This window comes from Myiozetetes cayanensis, unplaced genomic scaffold, assembly GCF_022539395.1.
Source record: "Myiozetetes cayanensis isolate MyiCay16 unplaced genomic scaffold, myiCay2020 scf32, whole genome shotgun sequence".
Lineage (NCBI taxonomy): Eukaryota > Metazoa > Chordata > Aves > Passeriformes > Tyrannidae > Myiozetetes > Myiozetetes cayanensis.
Genome location: NW_026087544.1, coordinates 961935 through 984768, shown reverse-complemented (window position 1 = coordinate 984768; position 22834 = coordinate 961935). Strand labels below are relative to the sequence as shown.

Here is a 22834-nt window from a genome sequence, read left to right as displayed (position 1 = left end):
CTGTCGATGCTCAGCCATGTGAATAGGAGGGAGAGGATGGGATCCAGACACTGCCCTACAAACCCCCACGCTCTGCAAAGTCAGGCACAACCACGAGTCCTGTCTAGGGCACGGAGACAGTTTAATTCCAGTTTCTCAGCCTCAGAGGGACATGCAGACTCTCCCTGTCCTGTCCACCTCTGGGCCACGGTGGAATTGCCCCCCCAGCATCAGGTCTAGATCATCTCTGGCTCTGCCTCAGCCCTGCACCTCTGAGGCTTAAAGATTAAGGCACAAATCAAAGCGATTTCTTCTCAGTGAAGAGAAATCCCTGTGCTCACCCTCGCTCCTGAGCCAGGAGGGCTTCAGGCCTTGGAATCAGCAGGATACATGAAAACAGGCAGGACCAGGCTGCAGCCAGAGGGCTTCAAGAGAGGCAGTTCTGTCCCCCACAGTGTCCCCTCCCGGCGAGGGAAAGCTCTGCCACCACGTGGGATGGACACGCGTGCCCTGCCCTGGTTAGAAACAGCAGCTGGGATGGGATGGGACAGGACAGGATTCTCCTCCTCTTCCCGGCTCCGCCGCCGCCCTCCCCGGGGGCCCCGGGGCAAGCCCGAGCTCTGCTCCAGCACAGCCTCAGTCACGTCACTTCCAGACAGCGGAGCAGGAGGAACTGGGAGTGGATGAAGGGATGAAGTCATGAGGATCCCTGGGCACGTCCCTGAGCCCCACAGCCTGGCTGGGCTCTCCCAGCCCGGCCTGACCAGAGTTGTGGCTGGTGGACTGGGATCCCCGAGCCCCAGGCAGCCCTGACCCACACGTGGTTCTGGCAGGGACGGTGCTGTTCAGGTTGAACCTGGACCTTCACATGCTTCAAATCCACATGTGCATCCCTCCAGCTTCACCAGACCACAAACACAGGGACCAGCCCCAGGAATACGAGTCCTGGTGCTGCTCTGAGTCAACCCAAGGACCACATGCCCCCAGGGAAGCCAATTCATCATCACTGGGGAACAACTGCGGCACCACAGATCTCTAAACCCCTGAGTGACGGCTGAGGGGTGCACCCACCTGCAGACTCACCCACCAGCCTGCAGGCTCCAAGCCAAGTTCTCCCTGGAGAAGGTAGGGCAGGGAGAGCCTGGATTACAGCCCCAGCCTCACAGAAAACCTCACGCGCCACTCCACGAGCTCTGCTGCCCTCGGAAAAGCCACCTGAGTCCCCCCAGAGGGGACCCCCAGCACCCACCAGAGGAGCTGGCTCTGGGTTAGGGCCAAATCCTGCTCTTGGCCCCCCCCAGCCCGTTCCCAGCTCCCGTCCCAGCGCGGGACCGGGGCACTGCCTGCATTAGACGCAGCTGAGCGGGTGCAGCTACCGGGGTAGGAGCCGCCGTCACTTTGATTTATGAGCACATCAGGAGGAGTTTCGCCGTGACACGCGGGACTGACAGGAGCAGTTCATTAAGCTGACACTGGGGTGAGGCGCCAGCAGCCCCCCCGCGCCACCCCCTCCCCAACCCCGTCTGCCTCGGCAGAGGGACAAACCCCCAGCCCCAGCAGCTCTGGGGGCATGCAGAGACCCTCTGGCCTCGCCCTTAGGGATACCAGGGCCTCAGCAGCTGGATGCCCCTTGCAGCACTGGGCTTGGAGAAGCCAAGTTCAGGGAAGAGCAGGAGATGACAGGGCGAGGGGCTGCCTGGAGCGTCCCAGCCCGGCGCCGCAGCTCCTTGTTCCCCCATACCCAGGATGCTGCTGGGGTTGGGGGTTCACCAGCACACCCTAGCACAGGAAAATGCTCCAGGAGGACTGGGATGTGCTGCTGCTCAGCCCCATCCCAATGGGATTCATGGATCAGCTGTCTTGCTTGGCCCCTTCCTCACGCCCCACTGTACCACAGCTCCCCACAGTCCAGGGACACACAGCACCCCCGCATCCTCCGGGACAGGATGCTGCCCACAGGCGCTTCCGACACGTTTCCATCCTCTTTTCCTGTTCTCCCCTTCCCCTTCCCCGCTGGGGGACCCCCAGCTGAGCCTGTCCTGAGGAGATCTGAGCTGCTGCTCCAGGAGATGCTGCTCCCTGCTCCCAGCACCTTCCCTGCGCCGCTCCAGCCGCTGCTCCCGCAGCCGAGCCGTTGCCTCACAGCTACACCGAGAGGAGCCCTGGGAGTCGGGCAGAGGGGAAGCAGAAGGCGCAGGGTTTACAAACCTTGCAGCAGGGCTGTGATGAAACACGGTCCTGGGTTTCCAGGAAGGAGCCGACACCGGCCAAGAGCGGCTCTCGGGCAGCATCCCAGACACGCCAGCTATTCCCTGTGCCATGGGGCAGCCATGGCAGGCAAAGCAGAGCATGGGCTTCATGAACAGCAGCTGCCCACGTTCCTGGGCTGAACCCAACCCCACAAAGCCCGTCTGGGGGCTCTGGGGAGGGGAAATGCCGACATCCACTTGCTGGGACCCCCTGGGTGCTTTTCCCAGCCATGATGCTGCTGGAGCTCAATGCACACCCCCCCAGCAGTATTTGCCACTCCTTCCCCCCCCGCCAGCCTCTCTTTCTTAGTGGATAGATTTCCCGTTTCCTCTGTACCATTTAATTAAAAGTTAACACGCGCTTTTTAAACCGGAGCCCGCTAAGCAAGTGCTTTGTTAGAGCTTAATTATATCCCCGCTCAGTGCTGCAACAGAACATCGCCACGGCCAAGAGGAGAGTCCTTGAGGAAGCTCAGATTTATGCCTCCCCGTTCCTGGAGCACCAGCAGCCACTCCAGCTCCTGTAGATGGCTCTGATAAACCTGACCCTGTAAATACGCCAACAGCCCGCAGTGAAAGCCCAGGCCGGTCTGTAGAGACTGGAGTATGTGCCAACCCTGAGCCACTCCAGCCACCCTGGAGTAGCCAATGTGTTTTTGCCATCAAGTCCCCTCTTTGCCACACCAACGCACAGTCTGGGCTTAAAATCTTTCCTCCCCCCAAAAAAGCCAAATTTCAGCACTGAAAAGGGATGAGTACTAATCAGGGTGCTGGATTTCTGGAGGGGTGATTGCCACGAACAGCCCCAGCACCCCAATCCCCTGCCTGCACTGATGCTTGGCCAAGGACATGGAGTGAGTGGCCCAGCTCCACGTCCCTCCGTGCTGGGCACCCTGGGAAGGACACTGGATAGAAGGGCAGCAATGCCAGACATGAATCAGCACGTGCACTGCACAGAACACCCCACCCTGACGACATCCCTGACCTCACTGCCCCCACACACCCCACAGCCTCTGGATACGCTGCTGAGAACGATGCAGCTCAGTGCATGTGCCAGATCACAGACAGGGAGGAGAAGGATGAGGAAGAACAACAACTCCCAGCAACTGGACTGGCCATCCAACACCCCCCAGAGCAGGATGCCCCCATGTCCCATCCCTGCTGGGGTTCCTGCACACCTTGTTGTGCTCCGGTCCTCCTTTAATTTGCTGCCAGATCTGATGGCCCAGCGCCCTCCACGTGAGCTCACCTCTTTGGGTTGCTGCTTTCCAGCTTGCTGCTGCGTCAATAGCTGCAGGTGAAGCTGCTCCTGTTGCTTCTTGTAGTATTCCTGCAGCTGGGAGGGGAGAGAGCAACTGGATTAGCAGCAGAAACACCCCAAGTACCAGGCTTTGCCACAGCCACGTCAGCTCCTGGCACTGTGTCATCAGGGCAGGCTCCTGGCTGCAGGGTGGGAGGGAAGAGACCCACCAGAGGAGTCAGGGCAGCAGAAGAACCCTGGGCACACATTCCCAAAGGCTCCAGATCCCCACAGCAAGTGAAATCTCCCAACACCACCAGTGCCAAACCCGCTGCTTGTTTTAATGTCCCTGAGAAGCAGGCCTGGGTGCTCTGGCACGTAATGGTGTTTCAGCAGTGGGGAAACCCCATTTTCAGCACAGTGGGACCCCAAAACACCCCTGGCAAGGGCTGTGAGAGCCAGGGGAACTCCCAGCTGGGAAGGGGCCAGGAGCAGCCACAGCCCCTGGTCTGGGTGGTGCAACCCTATGAGTGCTGCGGGCTCAGCCCTGCACCCCCTCCAGGGGCAGCCCAGCCCCTCCCAGCCCCCTGGCCAAAGCAGAGAGGTTTGTTGGTCCGGGAAAACAGGGACAAACGCCCCTGCCCCACAATGAACCACCAGAGAGGGTCCCAGTGTCTGCAGGCAGCGCCTGCAGGCATCAACTCCAGCTCCCCCCCGGCCCCTAAATAAACTGTGGGTGATGGATTTGGCGTGTGCAGGGGGAGCAGAGCACAGGGAGGTCAGCGAGACCCCGCAGCCCCCTCCCAGCCGCCTGTACCCCGTGCAGGGGCTCAGGAATGCCCCTGTGGATGCCGGGAATCCTTTATCAGCTCGGGGCTGACAGCGCTGACAGCAGCAACTTCGCTGTTTCTGTCGGAGAACAGGTTTGGAGGGGCTGGGTGTTTACCCTAGAGCCAGCCGGAGCCAGGGCTGCAGCGGGGCCGAGCAGGCGCAGGAACATTGGGTCAGGGGTGAGAGGTGTGATGTTTGGTTTTCTGCCGGTGGAGAATGCGAGCTATTCCGGCCTGGGTTGTTTAATTTGCAGTCAAACGTGTTTCTTTATCCGGCTCCAAAGAGGCTTGTGGAAGGACCCACCCAGGGTAGTGTTTACCCTTTGTTCTTTCCCTGGGGCCAACCTTGAATCCTTATCAGCCTGTTTGGAGTAAACAGGTACTGGAGGCAGGAGGAAGGGCGTGGAGGATGCTTGTGGGGTTTCTCCCTCTCTCCCTCCTGCCGGCAGGAGGTGTTTACCCAAGCAGACCTGTTTTGTTTCGGAGCTGAGGTTTGTTATTTTTCTTCTCCTCCTTTTTCTTCCCTCCCCGTCCGACTGAACACTCCGGAAAAGCTGAGCAGGCCATGAGAAACAAACCCACGTGCTCAGGTCTGGAGCTGGACACGGCCACATGCCCAAGGCCCAGCAGCAGCCACGGGGGCTCTGCTTGGGGTGCATCGAGACGAGAGCTCCCACCGCAACCACAGCTCTTCCCAGGAGCTGGGCAGCCCCAAACCTGACCTCGTGTAGGAATTTTCTGGGCTTTGGGCAGCAGCATCCAGCTTTGCCAGCACTGTCAGCACCCGCAGCTGTTTTTGTCCCTGGACCCGCTGGGAATCCCCAAGGAAATATGTGGAGAACGCAAGAACCCAGGGAGGAAGGGACCCATCTGCCTGCCCACAGCGAGCTCCAGCATTCCAGGACCCCAGTGGGAACTGCTTGGCTGGATCCAGCGTTACCTGTTGCAGCATTATCGCCTGCTGCTGCTGCAGGAGGGCCTGGAGCTGGGGCGGAGAGAGGATCTGCTGCATCTGCTGCGGCGTGATCATCTGCGGGGACATCATGGCCACGGACACGGGCACCTGTGACAGCAAGGACACGTCACCACTCCCCACTCCAGCCCTGGGAAACCCTCCCCGAATGCCAACAGCCTGCAAGTGCCTCCCACCTCTCCTGGAACACCCTTCATGTCCCCCCATCCCAGTGTCACCTTCAGGTGAAGCCCTTGGCCCCTGGTCCGTCCTGGCATGCCAAGGCCACTGCTGGGACATGGTGACAGCAGGGAGGTGCCCTGTGGTGGCACTGGGGTGAAGCTTCCTAAACCATGAGCTCCCCCATCCTGAGTGCAGTTGAGCTGGGGGAATTGGGCATCAAACCACAGCTTCCTCCCCTCCTGTGAGCACAGGAATGGTGCCGGGCTCTGCTCCTTCCCTTGAGGTCCTGGAGTATGCAGGGCAGAGGGAAACACGAGGGAAGTGGGAAGATACTGATCACCCAAATAACTTTGCAAAGCAGAGCACGGAGGAAGAGGTTACCAGGTTCTCCACAGACACATCAAAGCTTTACCTCCAGTTGACACCAGTAACCCACGTAATTACCATGCCAAGAGGAGGGAGGGCCGAGAGAACCTGCCAGCCCCTGCCTTTGGTTATCAAAACACGGGTCCACACCCCCGGCAAGGCTCTGGAGAAGGTGTCAGTGATGGATTCCAGCCCTGCTGGGTCCTGCCCAGGTGGAGCAACGCTGCCTTCCCAACCACAGCCATCAAGAGCTGCCCTGTCCCAGCTCTCTGCTGATCCCACCAGCCCAAAGCCTTTCCCAGGGCTCTGGGCAAAGTTATGGCTTTGCTGTAATTTAATAACCCTTCCTGGGTGCCCCCCTTTTTCCTGGAAAGCAGATGGCTGCTGCCTCCCCCTGCAGCCAGCCCGGTGGGGATGGGACCACAGGGTGGCCCCGTGCAGTCCCTCCCCCCGTGGTGGGTGTCCAGCCGGGCTGGAGCGCTCTGACCTTCAAGGGAGGCTGCCAAGGCTTATCTATTTACTCAGGCATTCTGCTGGAGGGAGGGAAGTGTGGGACACAGGGCGAGCTCCATTTGTGATCCCCCCTCCAGCCGCCTTCGTGTGGCAGTTATTGATTAATTGCTGCGAGTTCCCACCCAAGGGCTGGGGCTGTTTCCACTGCTCCGGCCGTGGGGAGCATCCTCAGGAATGAGCCACAGCGCCCTGGGAGGGCTCCAGCACCCACCAGAGAGCCCCAAGCCCCTCCCAGCACCAGCGAAGAGCTGCTGTTTGGGTGCTCAGGTGCTCCCAGCCAGCTGTGCAAAGCCCTCAGCACATCTGGGAAGGAGGGGAGCCGGCGAGGACGGCGAGACGAGCGGGGTGTGCGCCCGCTCCCGCGAGCTAAGCATCCTGCTAATTTCCCTCTGCCAATTCATCAGCTGGCAACGTGCTCGGAATGAGAGCCCCTAATTAATTGCTCATCCGCATCCCCCATCCGGGCGGCCTCCCCGCCCCCACCGCGCGGCCCCTCCAACACGTTTGCTGGCATTTTCAAATCGGAGGCATCCTAATTACCGGAGAGTTATAACACCTTCCATTTCTCGCCCAGCGGACTGACACCCTGTCAAGAGCAAAGAGAATTGCCAGAGGTTTTGACAACACTAATTGCCCCTATAATCTAAAAACACAAAGGAGAGGCGATTAGTCGAGAGGGCCCCAGCTCTCGATCCGACACGAGGTTTTCACAATGTTACAAGAAAACAAAAGTGACGCTTTTTAGAGTTTGATGGCTGCTAACAAAAGCAGAATTATATTTTCATACAACCTTTGTCTGCATTAAATGGCTTTTTCTTCCCTGCTCGGATGCGGAGCTGACACGGGGAAATGGTGGCGGCTTTGCGCGGGGGTGAGGTGGGAATGGGGCAAACCGGTGCCGGTGTTTGTGAGGGTCACCCGGGCTCTGCTGCCTCCTCGAGCCCCAGGGGATGCCAAAGCCACATGAAGAATTTACCCACAGCATGGAAAACATCCCTCTCCCAGTGGAGGTTTCCAGGGAGAGCAGGAACTTTCTTTAGTAAAAGGGGAAATTCCCACTTACAGCCAGTTTTGCTGCCACTGCAGCCACTCATCCCAGACTCCGGTGCTGGGAAGGTTCTGGTGCTGCCAACCAGGTCTGGCTCGACCCTGATGTGGGCCAGCAAAGCCCCATGTTGGGTTTCTCTGCCCTGGGCTCTGGTGACAGTCCCAGCTGCCTCTGCTGGGGACAGTGACAGCTGCTGCCCTGGCAAAACAAGAGGGGGATGGGAATGTCCATCCCAATCTGGCCAAACACCCCATGGGGGCACCCACAGGAAGCTGATCTGCCAGTGGGGAAGGTGAGGGCACAGTGTGGCCTGGGACACCCTTTCACCTGCAGCCATGGCACTCTGTCACCACTGGCGTGCAAGATTCCCCACGGCAGGAATCGAGGCCAGCCTGGATAACGAGGGGCTCTGTGCAACAAGCACCTCAAAAGCTGGGACCCTGGCAGACAGAGTGGTCAACAAGGCAAGAGAGAGCCAAAGGGTACCAGCAGAGCAGCAGGGGTGGTACAAGGGGCGAGTGTCACCCAGCTGCCTCCTCCACACCCCCTCCACCCCGGGCACCGGAGCAGCCGGGGAATGTCCTCACAGCCGGCACATCCCCCGGGAAGCAGGTCCCAGCAGCGGCTGGTCCCCGGCCGACACGTCACGAGCTGGCATCTGCCAGACACCGAGTCAGGAAGGGTTTGACTCACGCCTTGGCCGCCTGCCACTCCGCAGAACTGCTTACTAACAGCTCCGGCTGCTCCCAGAAACACCCGGCGCTGCTCCGGCCAGCGGCATCTCCGGGGGTGATTTTCCAGGCGGTCCCGGTTGTAATCCCTGCGTGCCAGAGGACGGGCGGGCACGGATCAGCAGGCAGTGGGTGGAAAACGAGGCAGGTATTCCAGGGAAGCTCGGCGGGAGCCCGGAGCAGCGCTGCCAAAGCCGGCTGAGGGAACCAGGATTTGGTCGGGTGGAACGCGGCAGGATGGGGAGCGAGGCTCTTAAGAGAGATTTTTCTTGGATTTTTTTTTTACTTTATGGGAAGCAGATTGAACTCCCAGGCACGAGGCAGAGCAGGGAAAGCCACGGCCCGACGGCTGCTCTTGGCTCTCAGCACGGCGGGGCTGCCAGAGGGACGGTGCCCTCCTGACCCCAGGGACAGCTGGCTTGGCACGGCGTGGGGACATCCTCCGTCAGCCCGTGGCTTGCTCAGCCTCAAAGCATCCCTGCTCCGACCGTCACCTCCCAGCTGTGCTGTCACCCACGCCAGGAGGTCACCACAGGAGCCACGATGTCCCCGGGGAGCCGGGGCAGCACGTCACCAGTGCTACGGGAAGGAGCATCTCCTGGCCCACACCTAAACCACACCCAAACCCACACAGCCCAGCTCCCTCGCCAGGGCAGCCACAGCCCAGACCTCGTCCCCCCAGCCCTGCTGACTCAAGGGGAGCTCTGGGACCACCAGGATGAACACACCTCTCCCTGTGCACAGCAGCTGCCTGGGATGCACTGGGTTCCCTGCAGAGCCCAAGGCTGCACATCTTTGCTCTGATCTAATCTTGCGGTTTAACTCCCCATTAGAAACAACAGAAAACAAGTTTGTGCTCCTTTTCCCTAATTTTAAACACCTTTTTCAAATCTGAACCCAAGAGAAACAAACCGAGGGGGCCGGGAATAGAAGGGGGGGAACAAACACCAGGAGCAGCTTTGAGTTCTGCTGCTTTAGGGGCAGGGGACGAGCAAATCCCCACCCCAGAGAAGTCACTTCTCGCAGGAGAAGTGCAAACCAAATCCCCCAGGCACATCCAGGCGTCCTCTCCTGCACTCTCATCCCTGGGAGAGCTCCAACATCCAGCTGGCTCAGACCATCTGCGAGAGCTCCGAGCGCCCGGGGCCAGGCACTGATGCCACTGACACCAATGTGACCCCAGCCATGGTTTATAAACCCTGAGGGTGGCACAGGGCCACCCAAACATCGCTCTGCCATCCCTCCACTCACACCACACTGTGTCTGAACCTCACCAGGATGGGACAGAGACGACGGACTAAAATCTACCCGGGGTCAGAGGAGAAACTGAGCTCAGTCACATGAGGTTTTGGGGCTGTGGATTGTTTTATGAACCCTCCGAACAGCCACCAAAGGACTGATTGCCCTGGATAGGGGTGGCAGCAGGAGGGCAAGGGGGGCACAGGGTGAACAGGCACCAGTGTAGAGGACACCAGGCTCTGGTGTTCAGCTCCATGTAAAGAAAAGGAGGAATCAATCAGCCCAACGTGCATCCTCATTAGTGCATCCTCGTTAGCACGGTGTTCCCACCAGGGAGGCACTAATGGCACGTGGCTGGGCTCCAGGAAGCTGGAAGGAGCTGGCTGGGGACACTGGCAGCAGAGGTGACAGAAATGGAGTGCCCACAGCCCCTCCTTGGTGAGCCCCTGCCTGCAGCATCACCCAGGCAGTGTCCCTGGGGGGGACACCACGGGGACAGGGTGCTGGCACAGCTCATCACACTGATGAGCTACACGGACTGAAGTGACTTTGCTCCTCTGTTAATCCAAAATGCCAATCCCAGAGCAGGGTGGTGGCAGTGGCTCGGGGCTGGCAGAGCCGGGGGCTCCAGGAAGGAGGGGTGGGAGCAGGGACAGACAGTGATGCTGCAAGTTCAGATGGAAAAATCTAGTGCCGTGCGAGCCGAGACGGACGGGCTGCTGGATTTGTTCCTGGAGAGGGAACGCAGAAGGGCTGGTATTGATCTGTCTTCATTACCCATTTCACTCAAGTTTCAAATCAACAAAATACACTTTTCCGCTCCGCTGCCCTCCCCGCGCAGCAGACAAAAGAAAAGCAATTTCCCGCAGTTTGCTCCAAACTCCTCTCCCTTCCCCTGGCGCCCTTCAGCCCCTCTCCCCTTTCAGACAGGAGAGACCCCCAGCTCCGAGGGCTGAGCTGGGGAGGGACTCCAAAGAGGGCACCCCACAATTCCAAGGGGTCTCCAAGCCAGCACTGAGAATGGGTGCTGCCTTTCCAGCACCTCATTCCATTTCCCAGACCCCAGATCCCAGCAGGATCCCAGGGGGATATGCTGCTTCCACCAGCCCCATGCAGGATGGGAACACCCTGCAGTCCATCAGCACCGAAAGTCCCCAAACACAACACTTTGTCAGCACCCGCCAAGTTTCCAAGAGTTTTGAAGTTGCAGAGAAATAAAACCATTTTTAAATGGTTTAAAACACCCAAAGGTTGGGGAGGGGGGTGCCTTTTTTTTAACTGCAGCTGCAACTCGAGTGTCAGCGTGAGGCTCTCCACACACACCTCCAGGCATCTGGGGAGAGAGAGGGTCCATACTCCAAAAAAACCCTACCCCAGGATGCTACGGAGCCCAGCAGCTCCCTGGTTGGTTTGAAGCACATGCCGTCAGGAATGTCATTAATATTCCCGCTGGCTTGGTGCCCCGAAAATGTCCCGTCCCCATCAGGGGGTGACAGGGAGAGTGCACAGTGTGGGCAAGCACGGGGGGTCCGTGGTGCTCCTGGGTGTGGGGGCTCCTGCTCTCTCTGCCAGCACCGGGACCCTCCTGCTCCCTCCCCCTGGGACTGGGGGCCAGGAGCCGGCTGGCACGGGGCTGAGGGGAGGGAGGCCACGGACACAACTTCTCCCCCCTCCCCAAAATACCCAACCAACAGATGGGAAAATCCATTCCCCAGCCTCGGGGGGCTGCACATCCACAAGCAAAGCCCGTGGGAGCCCAGGCTGGCACCCCAAGGACACCCCAGTTCCCAAACACCTCCATGACTCTCCCATCCTGCCGCGCTCCCTGCTCCCTCCCCAGCCAGGGGCTGCTGTGCTGGGACCAGCCTTCCTCCTCCTCCTCCTCCTCCTCCCGCTGTCCTGGCCAGTCTCATCCACACCACTCTGCCGTTAGATAAACTTCCTTTCAAAGGAGTCTGCTTAATCCTCTATCTCCCCTCGGTCAGATCCCGCTCCAGCTGCCGGCGGGGCCGCGGGGGGAGGAAGAGCCGCTCGCTGCTGAGTTATGAGCTATTTCTGACTCACGTCTACAACTTTCACAAGTCCTTTTGCAACACAGAAAGGGAGGAGGGGAGAGGAAGGAGATCCAGTTCGCTCCGGCAAAGCCGCTGGCCAGATGGGCAGGGAGGGGAGGCTGGAGAGCAGCAGGGAAGGGGAGGACGGGATGTTCGAGCAGCAGCGAGTGTATCCAGCCGGGAATACGGTGGGGAGAGCACCGAGGGATAGGCAGGAGAAGGAGTGCAGGGACACACACCCACGGAGGGGAGCGAGGCGCCGGTTACCGGAATCTGACTTCACCCTCGCTGCCTTTGTCCTCTGCAGACATTTTCCATGCAGTGACTGCATTTCCTTCCTGCGAGCACCACTGGAAAAAGCCGCCTGTTTGTGCTGCAGCAGCCCTGACTAATTCCCACTGCTCGTACCCAGCTGCTGCTTCCCAACCCGGAAGGGCAGCCGGGGGTCCCGGGCTCCCCTGACCCCTGGGAGCCCCAGGACCTGCTGCTGGCTGGCTCAGCCATGGCCTGGCTCTGTGAGCCAGGATTGGAGCCCGGGATTGGAGCCCAGGATTGCCCATCCCAGCCCGGCTCCCGCTGCCCTCCCGCTGCCACACGGCTCAGCCTGGCACAGGCAGGACCTCCAGCTCTGAGAGCGCTTGTGCTAATTACTTTCCTTTGTTAATTAAACCCACGTGGCTCTAATAAGGTAACCTGCTGTTCTCCGATAAATTTAATTAGCCTGAAGGGAGAGCCCCTCCACACAGCTATTTAAATTGTCACTTTCCATCGCTTGGGCCTTGCTTCTTCCAGCCTCCCCCTCTCTCCAGATTTCACCCCTCTTCTGCTCCTTTTCTTCCCATTTTCAGCCCCTTTCCTTTGGCAGAGCAGTGGAGCAAGGGCGTGGTCCCCCCATCCCCAGGGGAGCAGGATGCTGTGCCCACCCAATGCCCCGCTTTCCTGCCAGTGCTGCAAATCCCACCTCAACTGGGCCTGTCTCAGCAGCTGTCCCACGTGGGAGGACTTGCCCTGGCTCCAGCCCAAAGGATTGCTCCTTATCCAGCCCCTGTGCCACACTCACAGCACCCAGCACTGATTCTGAGGTGCCCTAACCCTGGGAAACTCTGAGCCTATCTGAAATGTGTCCCACAGGCACATGGTCACCTTCCTCCCTCCCAGTCCTTTCTCCTCTGGAGCCAACCCTTCCCTGGCATCGCCCTTTCCCACCACATCAGCACAAAAGGGAGAACACACCTCCCCCAAAAAATACTCCCAAGAAATGTCAGGAACTTCACAGAGGATTTAACTCCAGCCATCCCAACCATGGAGGTGACCTGTGGCCTGTCCCACACCTGCAGCCGAGCCCTTCCCAACCAGGGGCCGATGGGGGACACGAGCTGGGGGCTCACCTGCACTGCTGGCTGCTTGCCCTCGTTGCTGCTGGGGGAGCTCAGCCCCGTGGCCTGCTGCAGCAGGAACTGCCGTGCCACCTGGAGAGCCTGCAAAAGAGACACAGCACCGTGGGCAGGGGAAGGCTGCCCTCCTCCTCCTCCTCCTCCTCCTCCAGCTCTGGTTCTCCACGGGTTTGATTCAGGGGGTGTGAGGGATGCACGAGGAGGGCAGCGTTCCCTGCCACAGCAGTTTGACCAGTACATGCCATTACAGACCACCTATTCCTACCCCCAGAGCCATGGAAAGCCAGAGGCAGCTGGGAGCAGTTCCATCCTCTTCCAGAACCACCCCCTCCATCTTTAGCAGTCACCAGTGTCCAGCAGCCCTGTGCCACTGGGGTCATTCCCAAAGCTCCAGCTCCTGGCTGGTTCATTCCACCCTTGCACGGAGCCATCACCACAGTTCTGCTGCTGCTGCTGCTGTCCCTTGTGTCTAAAGCACTGTGCATATTTAATTTTACATCTGATTGTTACACTGGAGCACCAGAAAGTTCCAGTCACCACCCAGACTTGGGTGAGGCCACGTGCAGGATCACACCCTGAATCAATCCACGAATGTGTCTGCATGGAGTTGATGGTGATGCAGGAGGTGTTCAGCAACTCCCACGAGCAACTCCCACTAAACCTGCTTATTTCTAGGGGTGTTTGCCTAGAAAAAGTGATGGGTTTCCTTAAGCTGTTTACAGGGATGAAGGCATTTCACTGGGAATCACACAACAGGCAAAAGAGGGAGAAACCAACATAAGAGGGAGAAATGGATAAAATACACTTGTGAAACACACCCAGGCACAACTGAGCCAGGCACAGCACTGTGGACAGCTGGAGAAAGCAGGGGAAATGAAGGAAAATCCTGTGAAGAGACGAGGAGGAGAGAGGAGCAAGTGTGAGCTGAGAAAAGGAGCTTCACTGAGGAGCTGGGAGCAAGGAGAAGGAATAAAGCTCTAAGGAAAACAACCCGCTGCTCCCAGACCTGCTTCCTCCTTCGCTCCTTATTTCTGCTTTTAAAGAATTCTTTTCCTTCCTTCTGGTTTTTTTTTGGGCACGTTTCTGAACAAGCAGGGTATTGTAGCCCTGCCTGCAGGACAGGGCTGCGTTAGGGCCAGCGTGGGGGCAGAGCCCGGCGGGTCCCTGCCTGTCATCCCCCATAAATCCCTGCCCGGCTTCCAGGAGGGTTTGCCACCATCATATGAACCAAAGAGCCACAAGAAAGTAGAAAACCAAGGAGTTCCAGAAGCAGATGGATCTTAATTTTGTATTCCTCTCATGAATTACCAGGGCTGCATCCCAGGATTGGCCCCAGCTTGGCGTGCCCAGCACGGGAACACCCAGAGCTGCCCCACGGCCACTGAGCATCCCTGGGGATACTCAGAGCTACACAACCACTGACCTGCAAACTCACTTTATCCAAACAATTAAAAACTAGAATCCTTGAGGACAAACATGGCAATTCACTGCTGGGAATCACCGATGGAACGGGCCCGTGGTGCAGATCCCGGCGCCACAGCCCCAGCGCGAGGCGCGTTTCTCCACGGGCGTGTTATTGCCCTGTTATTAACAGGATAGATGTGCATCGGTAATGCGAACACAGAAACCATGTGACAGTTATGACAGCTCAAGGTCTGATATTTTAATTACTTTTTGAAATGAAAACAGTAATTCCAGTTAAAAGCCAAGGGTGGAGGAATTCAATCGGCGGCTGCTCAGCGGCAGGTCCAAGGCTCCCACCAGGATGGGTGCTGGACTGTGGCTGCACCCTGTGTCCCTGCACAACTGCCTGAGCTTGCCTGCTTTTCCACGTGTCCTTTAACAGAGGATTGCATGGATTTGGTTTCTCCATGCACACCACACGGAATTCCTGTGGTGTTTGTAAGGGCCATCTCACAGAGGTGATCCGGAGAGGCAGGTCCCTGCCCCAGACCAGCAAAAATCAGTGCAACAGGGACAGAAAAAACAGCAAAGAGGGGAAAACCAGAAGGGACATAATTCCAGCACAAAGTGCCACACAGGACTTCTCCCAGAATTTCTCTTCTAAGCCCAAACAGTGGCTGGTGCCACCGAGCCCCCAGCGCCCGCCCGGCTCGGCCCCACTGCGCCGCCTCTCAGGGGGGAATTTAATTCACTCCCTGCTGGCTCTCTCACTTTGTTGTGCTCTGAAGCACGAAATTACAAGATTTACAGGAAAAAAAATGACATGGCCTTACAATTGCACACAGGGGCCTCTCCACCAGTGCCCCAGAGCTGCCCCCTCCCTCCCTCCTCACCGCCCGGCAGCGACTCCCACTCCAGCCTAAGCTGAGCTCAGCCTGCAAACGAGGGATGAAAACCTGTTGCACAGCTGCACAAAGCACGTGGAGCACCAAGGATGGAATTTTGGGATGCAGAGCCCCTGGTTATCTGCACTTGTTGCCCTCACAGGGCAGGAACAGCCCAGATGTGGGAGATAAAGCCTCTTCGTAAGGATGAGCAGGGAAGGCATCATCCACAGGCTCTCCTTGGGGCTGAGGAAACGGGAAAGCAGAAGGAAGAGTCCCCCCGTGGGAGTGGATGGGTTTTCACCTCCTGGCTCTGGGAGCCAGAGAAAAACTGATTTTTTTAAAAAAGCCCATCTCCTGCTGCAGGGTGTCATCCAGGAGTCATTAGCACGTTCCTCGTAATTGGGAACGAATGGGTTGTGTCAGCTCCTGGATGGCTCCCTTTGATCAGCAAATTATCCCATAAAAAGTTTGTAATGTCTCAGGCACATCCAGAGTTGGTGTGGTTTGGCTTTGCCCTCCCCAAGAGCAGCAGCAGCACATTCCAGGGCTGAGGAAGAGGAAGGTGACCCAGGCTGGGGAAGGCCCACAACTCCCTCCAGCTCTGTGGGGACACAGAACACACCAGGAATTGCAGGGAGATGCTGGAAGGTGTGAGCTGGGATGGGGAGGGGGTCAATAAATAAACCATGCTAGCATTAATCCTTAATTCTTCCCCCACAGGCTTGTGCTCCAGCCCGTGAGGGTCCATAAATTCACTCCTGCACATGATGGAGGATCCTCCAGACACCAGGAGGGGCAGATTTCAGCTGCCTTCCTCATGGCAAACACCACAAACTTCCCTTTCTTCCTCAGGGAACAACATCAAGTCCCACTTGATCCCAGCCCTGGAAAAGCCCAGGCTGAGGAGACAGCAGCTCCCATCCCATCCAGGATCCCACCCTACAGCCTGGATAACGTTGGATTAACCCCTCACCCCTGCCTGGCAAAAAAAACCACACAAAATCCACCCAAACAAACCCAACCAAAGAAATCACAGTACAATGGAAAATCTTGCCCAGGATATCTTAAATTCCCTTATTTACCAGGCATTTCACTTTATGATGACAGAGTTTTTAATTCCACCCAGCAGTGCCCAGACGCTCCAGCTGCCGGAGCCAGGAGCAGGGTCACCACCATGGAAACTGCTGCCCAAAATTAGCTGAGGGATCTTCTACCTGGATCAAAGCTTTACATGAGGTTTTACCCTCCAGTGAGTGAAAAACCACCTGAAAATGACAGTAACGCGAGAATTCTGCAAGGAAAGAGGATCTGTAAGAGAGTTTGTATCCTCCCTTTTCCATCCGATTCTTTCAGAGAGTGGAAAGAAGTTGGGAAGGGATGAAAAAATGGTAAAAAAAAGAAAAAGGAAGATTTTTTACACTAACCTCATAAAAATGACATCGTCACATTCCAGAATTAGAGCCATTAAAACAACACACACGGATATTTTTAGCTGGATATTAACAGTAAATGATGCCATATTGAGGAGCACTTCCACCAGCCCAGCCCGGCCTCGCTTAACCAGAACCAAATGGCTCCAAGAGATCCAAACTAGCAAAAATGACACAATTCTTCACAGGGAAATGAAAAAAAAAAAAAAAAAAAGTAGTTTTTACACCCAACTCCATGTCTGTGTCCCAGCCCCAGCTGTGCTCCCCTGCTCTAATGCTCCTGCACTTTATTAATCTGCTCTTGCCTCCTCAGACCTCGCAGGCGTGGGGTTAAACCCATCCCCACTAATGAAGAACACAAGGAACATGCTCCTGAAAATCCCACTCCACGGAAAAAAAGAGGAAAAAAAGAGTAAAGAAAGGATCCTGCATTTGTCCCCAGTAAAATATGAAATATGAATCAGGGAAGTGAATAGAGAGATGAGTTTCACTTAAGTGCTCCAGCCTCGTTTTTATCTTAAATACCCTAATAATAGCGGATTACACAATATATTTGAGATGTGATCACATGTTTTATGGAATGGTATCTCTCTGAGGGCAGCAAAGTGCCTCTCCTCCCCCCTCCACACCCTTCCTCAACTCCCAAAAAGGTCCCATTTGCTTCTTTTCAAAAGCAAGACTTATTTTTGTTTATTATTCCCCATTTCTTTGACGTCCGTCTGCAATAAACTGCACTTTTTAATGTATTTTTTTGCATAATAAAATAACACCAAACAACGCTGGAGCAGCTGGATTTTCCAGATGGCTCCTTTTCCATGGACTGCAAGTTGGAAGAAGCTCCCGTGCGGTGCCGGACTCGGGGATTTTCCCCATGATATCCTTGCACAGGCACCTCCCACGCTTTTCACCCCTGCACCCCAAAGCTGCGACGACCCCCAAGACCCAGGCTCTCTGTGCACCACGGATTTAAACTCCAGCTCCAGGATAAGAGTCGGAAACCCGGGATTGCTTTCAGAAATTCAGGAGAAGCCCAAACCATGGCACCCTGGGTCTCCCCTGTCCCTCCACCGCTCCCTATACCCAACCCAGAGGATCCCCCCTCCTGCTCCCACCCCAGGGATGTGGCTCCCCCCTCACCCCACTGCCCCCGTTTCCTGCCCAGCCTTCCTCAGCCGGGAATTCCGGGGGGGCCTGGCACGGCAGGAGGGGCCAGCGGGGCCCTCTGGAGCGCGGCAGTGCCGGAGGTCCCTCCACGTTCCCACAGCAACGGCGGGGGGTGCCGGGCCCTCCCGTGCCCCCGGCCGACCTCTCCCCTCCGCCGAGCCCCGCACAAAGCGGGCGCGCCCCATTCAGGCTTTTCAGCCCAATCCCACCATTGAAATCCAGGGATTTACCCGAGCCAGCCCCTCGGCTGGTGGAGAGGGAGGGAGGGGAGGGGGATGCCCTTTCCCCACCCCATCCCACTCTCCCTTCAGACCTGCCCCTCTTCCTCTCCTGCTCACCCTTCAGACACTCCAGACCCTGGGACGCTCTGAAGGCACATGGATCGGGAAGGACAGACGGATGAGGACAGTGATGGAACACTGTGCTCCATGGTGGAGCAGAGCTGGTACCGAGCTGGCAGCCCCTGTCTTGGCAAACCAGGCTGGTGCTGCCAGACACCCACAACCTCTTGCTCTGGGGACATCCCAGAAGCCACAAAACAGCCTCGAGGGTCCCTGAGTACCCAAGAACACACCCCCCTCCCCTCAAGATCCCACCCAGGGCACCCATCTCCAGCAGCACCCTCAGGAAGGAGTCTGAACCCAAAAAGTCCCTGCAAAGAGCTGTCTGTGTTCACCCTTTGAAGGGGGTGAAAGCAGAGGGGCCACAGGAACTGGAAAAGGTCCAAACCAGACCAAACTGGGGGCAGGGCACGAGGCCCCGGGAGCTGCATCCACCAAACAAATCCCTAGGGACACAGAGCCTTGGGCCACTGGTGGCCCTGCGAGCCCAGGCTGAGTGGTGGCTTCCCACCCCTTCAGGCTTTCAAACGTTTCTCGGGGATTTCATAAAGTTCAGTAAGAATAAGGATTGAGTGCCGGCATTTCGGGAGCCGGGATGGATTTGCGATCAGTCGGGAATAGCCCAGTGGTCCGAGAACCTGGGGCGAACGCTGGATGCTCCCGAGGACGGTGCAAAGCCCTCATAAAGCACCTAATTGTCCAAAACTCCCAATATGGGGACATTTATTCCTGACCCCAGCTGGTGCTCAGCCTGCTCCCTGAAGCAGGAAGATTGATAGTCCCGGGGATGGGTCCTCCCCCTTTCCCAAGGTGCTGGCACTGCAGATGCCATTTGACTTTGGAAGTTTACCAAACCCTCTGCCTTAACAATTCCACGTGCCAGCAAGTTTCCCAGGGTAATCGCACCAGGAACCCGAGAGAAGAAACGCAAAAGGGTGACATTAAACACTGGCCGTGCTTTGGGCAGGGCGGGATTCACCGGGCGAGCCCAGGGAGCATCCGCAGGGACGAGCCAACAGCACAGCGCTCTGCTTCGGAAAAGCCTCTTTCATGCTGATTTTCTGGAGGAGATGCCCTGTTTCACACCCACGGTTTGCATCGTTTTGGCTGTGTGGGATCACGGGTCTCCTGTTCCCCCCCTTCCCCCGCGCTGGGTGCCGCGCGGCGGAATTCGGGGAGGGAATTCGGGGAGGGGAGCGCGGGCGGCTCCTCGGCGGGCACTGGCAGCAGCATTACACGCATGATTACCCCTCGGATCCGGGGAACAGGGGCTTAACTGCGTGCGAAACGGCTGTTATCCAGGTAATGGATTTACAGCACTCACTACTAAAGTATCAGACACAGCAATTTTTTACAGCTTTCACGCTGGAATTTATGGCTCAGGGAGGCGATCTCCGTACGAGGCAGGGATCATTGCCTTATTTAGTAGCCGAGGAGGAAAATTTATGTTTTTGCCAAAGTTTGTTTTGAAAGGTAACCTGCAGGCACGGCCCCCCTCCCCACGGCTGCCTGAGGGGACACGTGTGCCAAGGGCTCCCCGAGGGGCACACACGTGTGCCCAAGGACAGAGCTGCTGCACACACATGTCACGGTCACATGTGTTCTCAGCCATGTGTGTGAGGTTAATTCCTCAGCTGAAGGCACCAGGAGCCCCAAGGAGTGGGGGACCAGCTCCGCTCACCCACCTGGACAACCAAATACAGACTTGGAGAACACCTGCTCTTGTGTTACAGCCAAGACCTTTGGCCTCACATTCCTCCTCTTCCTCACCTCTTTCCCAGACCAATGGGGGACAGAGCAGGCAGGACCTCCCCCCTCAAAACAGAGCCATGTCTGGGGCACCAGGTACCCCACGGATAGATGGGCTCCATCTCCCGAGGGATGTGCACCCCAAGGACAGGCACCTGTTTTTGGGGCAGCACCTGCAGCCCCAACAGGGATGACCGAGCCTGGCAGAACTCCCGGGACAAGGAGGGGTAAAACCAAGTGCTGCCCCCAAACCACATCCCGGAAAGACCCAGATCTGCGTTGCCTCGTGTAAGGCTGGCAGGAAGGAATGGGGGTGTCCGTCCTACCTGCTGCTGCTGGAAGTGCAGGAGCTCCACGGGGCTCATCTCTCCGTTGGCCTCGCCGGTGGCTCCGTCGCGCCCGCCGCCCCCCGCGCCGCCCCCGCCGCCATCGGGCTGCTGGCTGAGGCTGCTCACCCCGTTCTGGGCGGAGGGGGTGGAACGTATCGTCTCCGAGGCAGATTCAACCATCATGACTCGCTAGCAGGACCTGAGGAGGAGGAGAGAGCAGAGGCTGAGAACGGAGTCCGGGATCCCTGGCTGGCATCCCCATTCCGCCTGCCCTGTCCCTGATCCCTGACATCCTGCAAGGGTGGGATGCCAAACCCTGTCCAGTTTTAGCTGCGTTCGATTTACCCCAAAAAATAAACGTGCACGAGCTGCCACAGACACTCTGTCGGCCCTGCACATCCCTGGGCAAGGCAAGTGCAACTCGTTCCTCAGGAAAACCCATGATTCCAGCTTTCTCTGAGCCTGATGCAAGACATAAAGCCCCAGGAATCCGGGTATTTTCATCGAATCCCAAAATATTTCCCTTTGAGATGCTGGAGACAGCACAGCTGGAGTCCCAGCGAGGCTGCACACGGAGTGCAAGGAGCCTGTGCCATGGATCTCGAAACACTTCCTCGAAGTGCTTTAGCTCCAAGCAAACCAGCACTTCCCAGCAGGAAAAACCACCTGGCAGGAAAAACCACCCAGCAGAAGGTTTGCTGGCAGGCTGAGGAAACCCCGAAGTTTCGGCAGAGCTGGGACGCGGCAACGAGAACACAGCGACACATCAAGTGGAAAATCCTCCCTTCCTCCCAGCCTTTGCTCAGTTGGCTTGGATTACTGGGCAGGTTGTTGGCTGTGAACCTGAGAGTCCCCTTTTCTGGGAGAAACTCCTGGATCTGGGCTGGCACTGGAGGAAACAGAACCATCGCATCCAACATCGACTGCTGCCCCTGCGACAGCATCCACCGAGCCCCTGGGGCCACATCCAGCCCTGACACACACACAGTGATCAGGGGCACAGGAACCCCCCCGGAGTGAGGGTCTCTCCCCCTCCTTCCAGCACACTTTCCTCTGTGGAAAAGCAGAGGACAGTTTTATCTCATCCCATCCGTCCCCATCCCCACCGGCAGGTGCCGGCGCGGGATCAGCGCCGCTCGCAGAGTTTGAAACAGGAGGGGAATAAAGAGGACAAGGAGAAGCAACACTGCCTCTCCCTTTTTTCCCCCCCCCTCTTTTTTTTCCCCATTTCCTCCCCCCCGCCCCAAAAGCCGGAGAGACAAACCACGAACAACATAATTGCTGAAATGTGGCGTGTAATAATCGCTATTCAGGGCTGATCATTCATATTAAACAGGGTGCAGCGAGCTGCTCATTTGCATGTTTGAGATTATATGCATTTCAAAAGTCATTTCCGCAGGGTATATGACTGACATTAATTCCCATGGGGAGCTGCTGGTTCCCTCCCACTGTCCCAGTGCTCCCGAATCCACACAGGGTGACACACCAGTAGCTGTGGGACAGTTCAAGGTTAACGGGATTACTGGGATTTGGGTTTGGTTGAAGCACAGGAGAAGGGATGAGAGCATGGCATGGCTGGAGCAGCTTCCCAGGGTTCAAGAAAGGACGAGGTGCTCACAGGACGCTGCGTTAGGAGTAAAAATCTAGAAGAAAGAAACACTTTTTGCCTTAAAAGCTACATTTGTTCCTTCCTCCCTTTCGATTGCAACAAATACCCACAGAAATACTAAATTATTGCTGTTCCTGTTCCCATTTTCCTTCTGAAATCCACTGCCTGCTCCGTGTTTTGACCAGGCACGGCAGGGAGTGCCGGGCTCTGCCCATGTCCGGCAGTCACACGGCATCACCGCGGCCAGAAACTCATCGGGACTCAAGCAGGGATTTGACTTTTATACGGAGAACAAGAATATCCAGAGTTACAACAGGAAGTATTAAAAAAGGGAAAAAAAAAAAAAAAAAAGGTTTTTGGAAAGGATATAAAACTTTCCTGGCTTCGGGCATAAACTGAAGCTTAACTATTGGGAATTAGGAGGAAATCTCTTCTGGTGGAGGAGCTGTGGGCTCGTTCCGGCGGCCCTGGCCCTGCCAGAGGCGGGATGCTGGAGCAGATTCCCGCAGCCTGGGTGATTCCCGGAGCCGGGGACACCGGGCCAGTTGGGTTCCCTCTCCAAGTCTAGTAAAACTCGACTTCCCGTTCACAAACCCTACGGGACGCTGGAGCGTCTGGGATCCCAACGCTGCAAGGGAAGTCATAAAAGAAAGTCATAATAATAATAATAATGAAAATATTTCCATTCCTATAAAAGTTTTACAAAACCTTAAAGAAAAAAAAAATGAAGCCAGTGTCTGCAACGTTATAAAGTGGATTTAAATTAGGAACAAGCACTTTTCCAGCCAGGACTGATCTGGGACGACTGAGGCTACGCTGGGAAGAGCGAACCTCAGCCTCGCGAGCGGCTGCGATGCCGAGCACACGTGCATCCCTGCACGCAGCCAGGGGGATCCACAGCATCCCAGCTCCTGCTTCTCATCTATTTCAGTTCAAACACAGCCAGTATTTCAGGGATTCTCCATACGCTGGTATCCAGAGGGTCTAATCAGGATCAGACCTTCCCCCAGGCAGAAAGGCAGGGACCATGTCCAGACAGTCAGTGGGAAGATGCAACACCCGGATAAAGTGGGAAAGGGTGGGTTTAGTTAAAAGGGGAGGGAGGGAGGAGCCCCCTCCAATGGCAACAGCAACAGAAGCTGA

The 22834-nt window shown here is 57.0% G+C and overlaps 1 protein-coding gene across 4 annotated transcripts in view; it reads right to left on the bottom strand.

Moving 5' to 3' along the window:
* FOXP4 (forkhead box P4) overlaps positions 1-22834 on the bottom strand; it is a 56270-nt gene that overhangs the window by 17232 nt on the left and 16204 nt on the right. For all 4 annotated transcript variants that reach the window (XM_050326880.1, XM_050326879.1, XM_050326883.1 and 1 more), the window contains exons 2-5: positions 20080-20281; positions 12773-12862; positions 5239-5361; positions 3478-3564 (exon numbers count right to left, since the gene is read on the bottom strand). In XM_050326880.1, the coding sequence (XP_050182837.1) occupies positions 3478-3564; positions 5239-5361; positions 12773-12862; positions 20080-20265 (486 nt within the window). In that variant the 5' untranslated portion in view covers positions 20266-20281. The remainder of the gene's footprint in view (positions 1-3477; positions 3565-5238; positions 5362-12772; positions 12863-20079; positions 20282-22834) is intronic.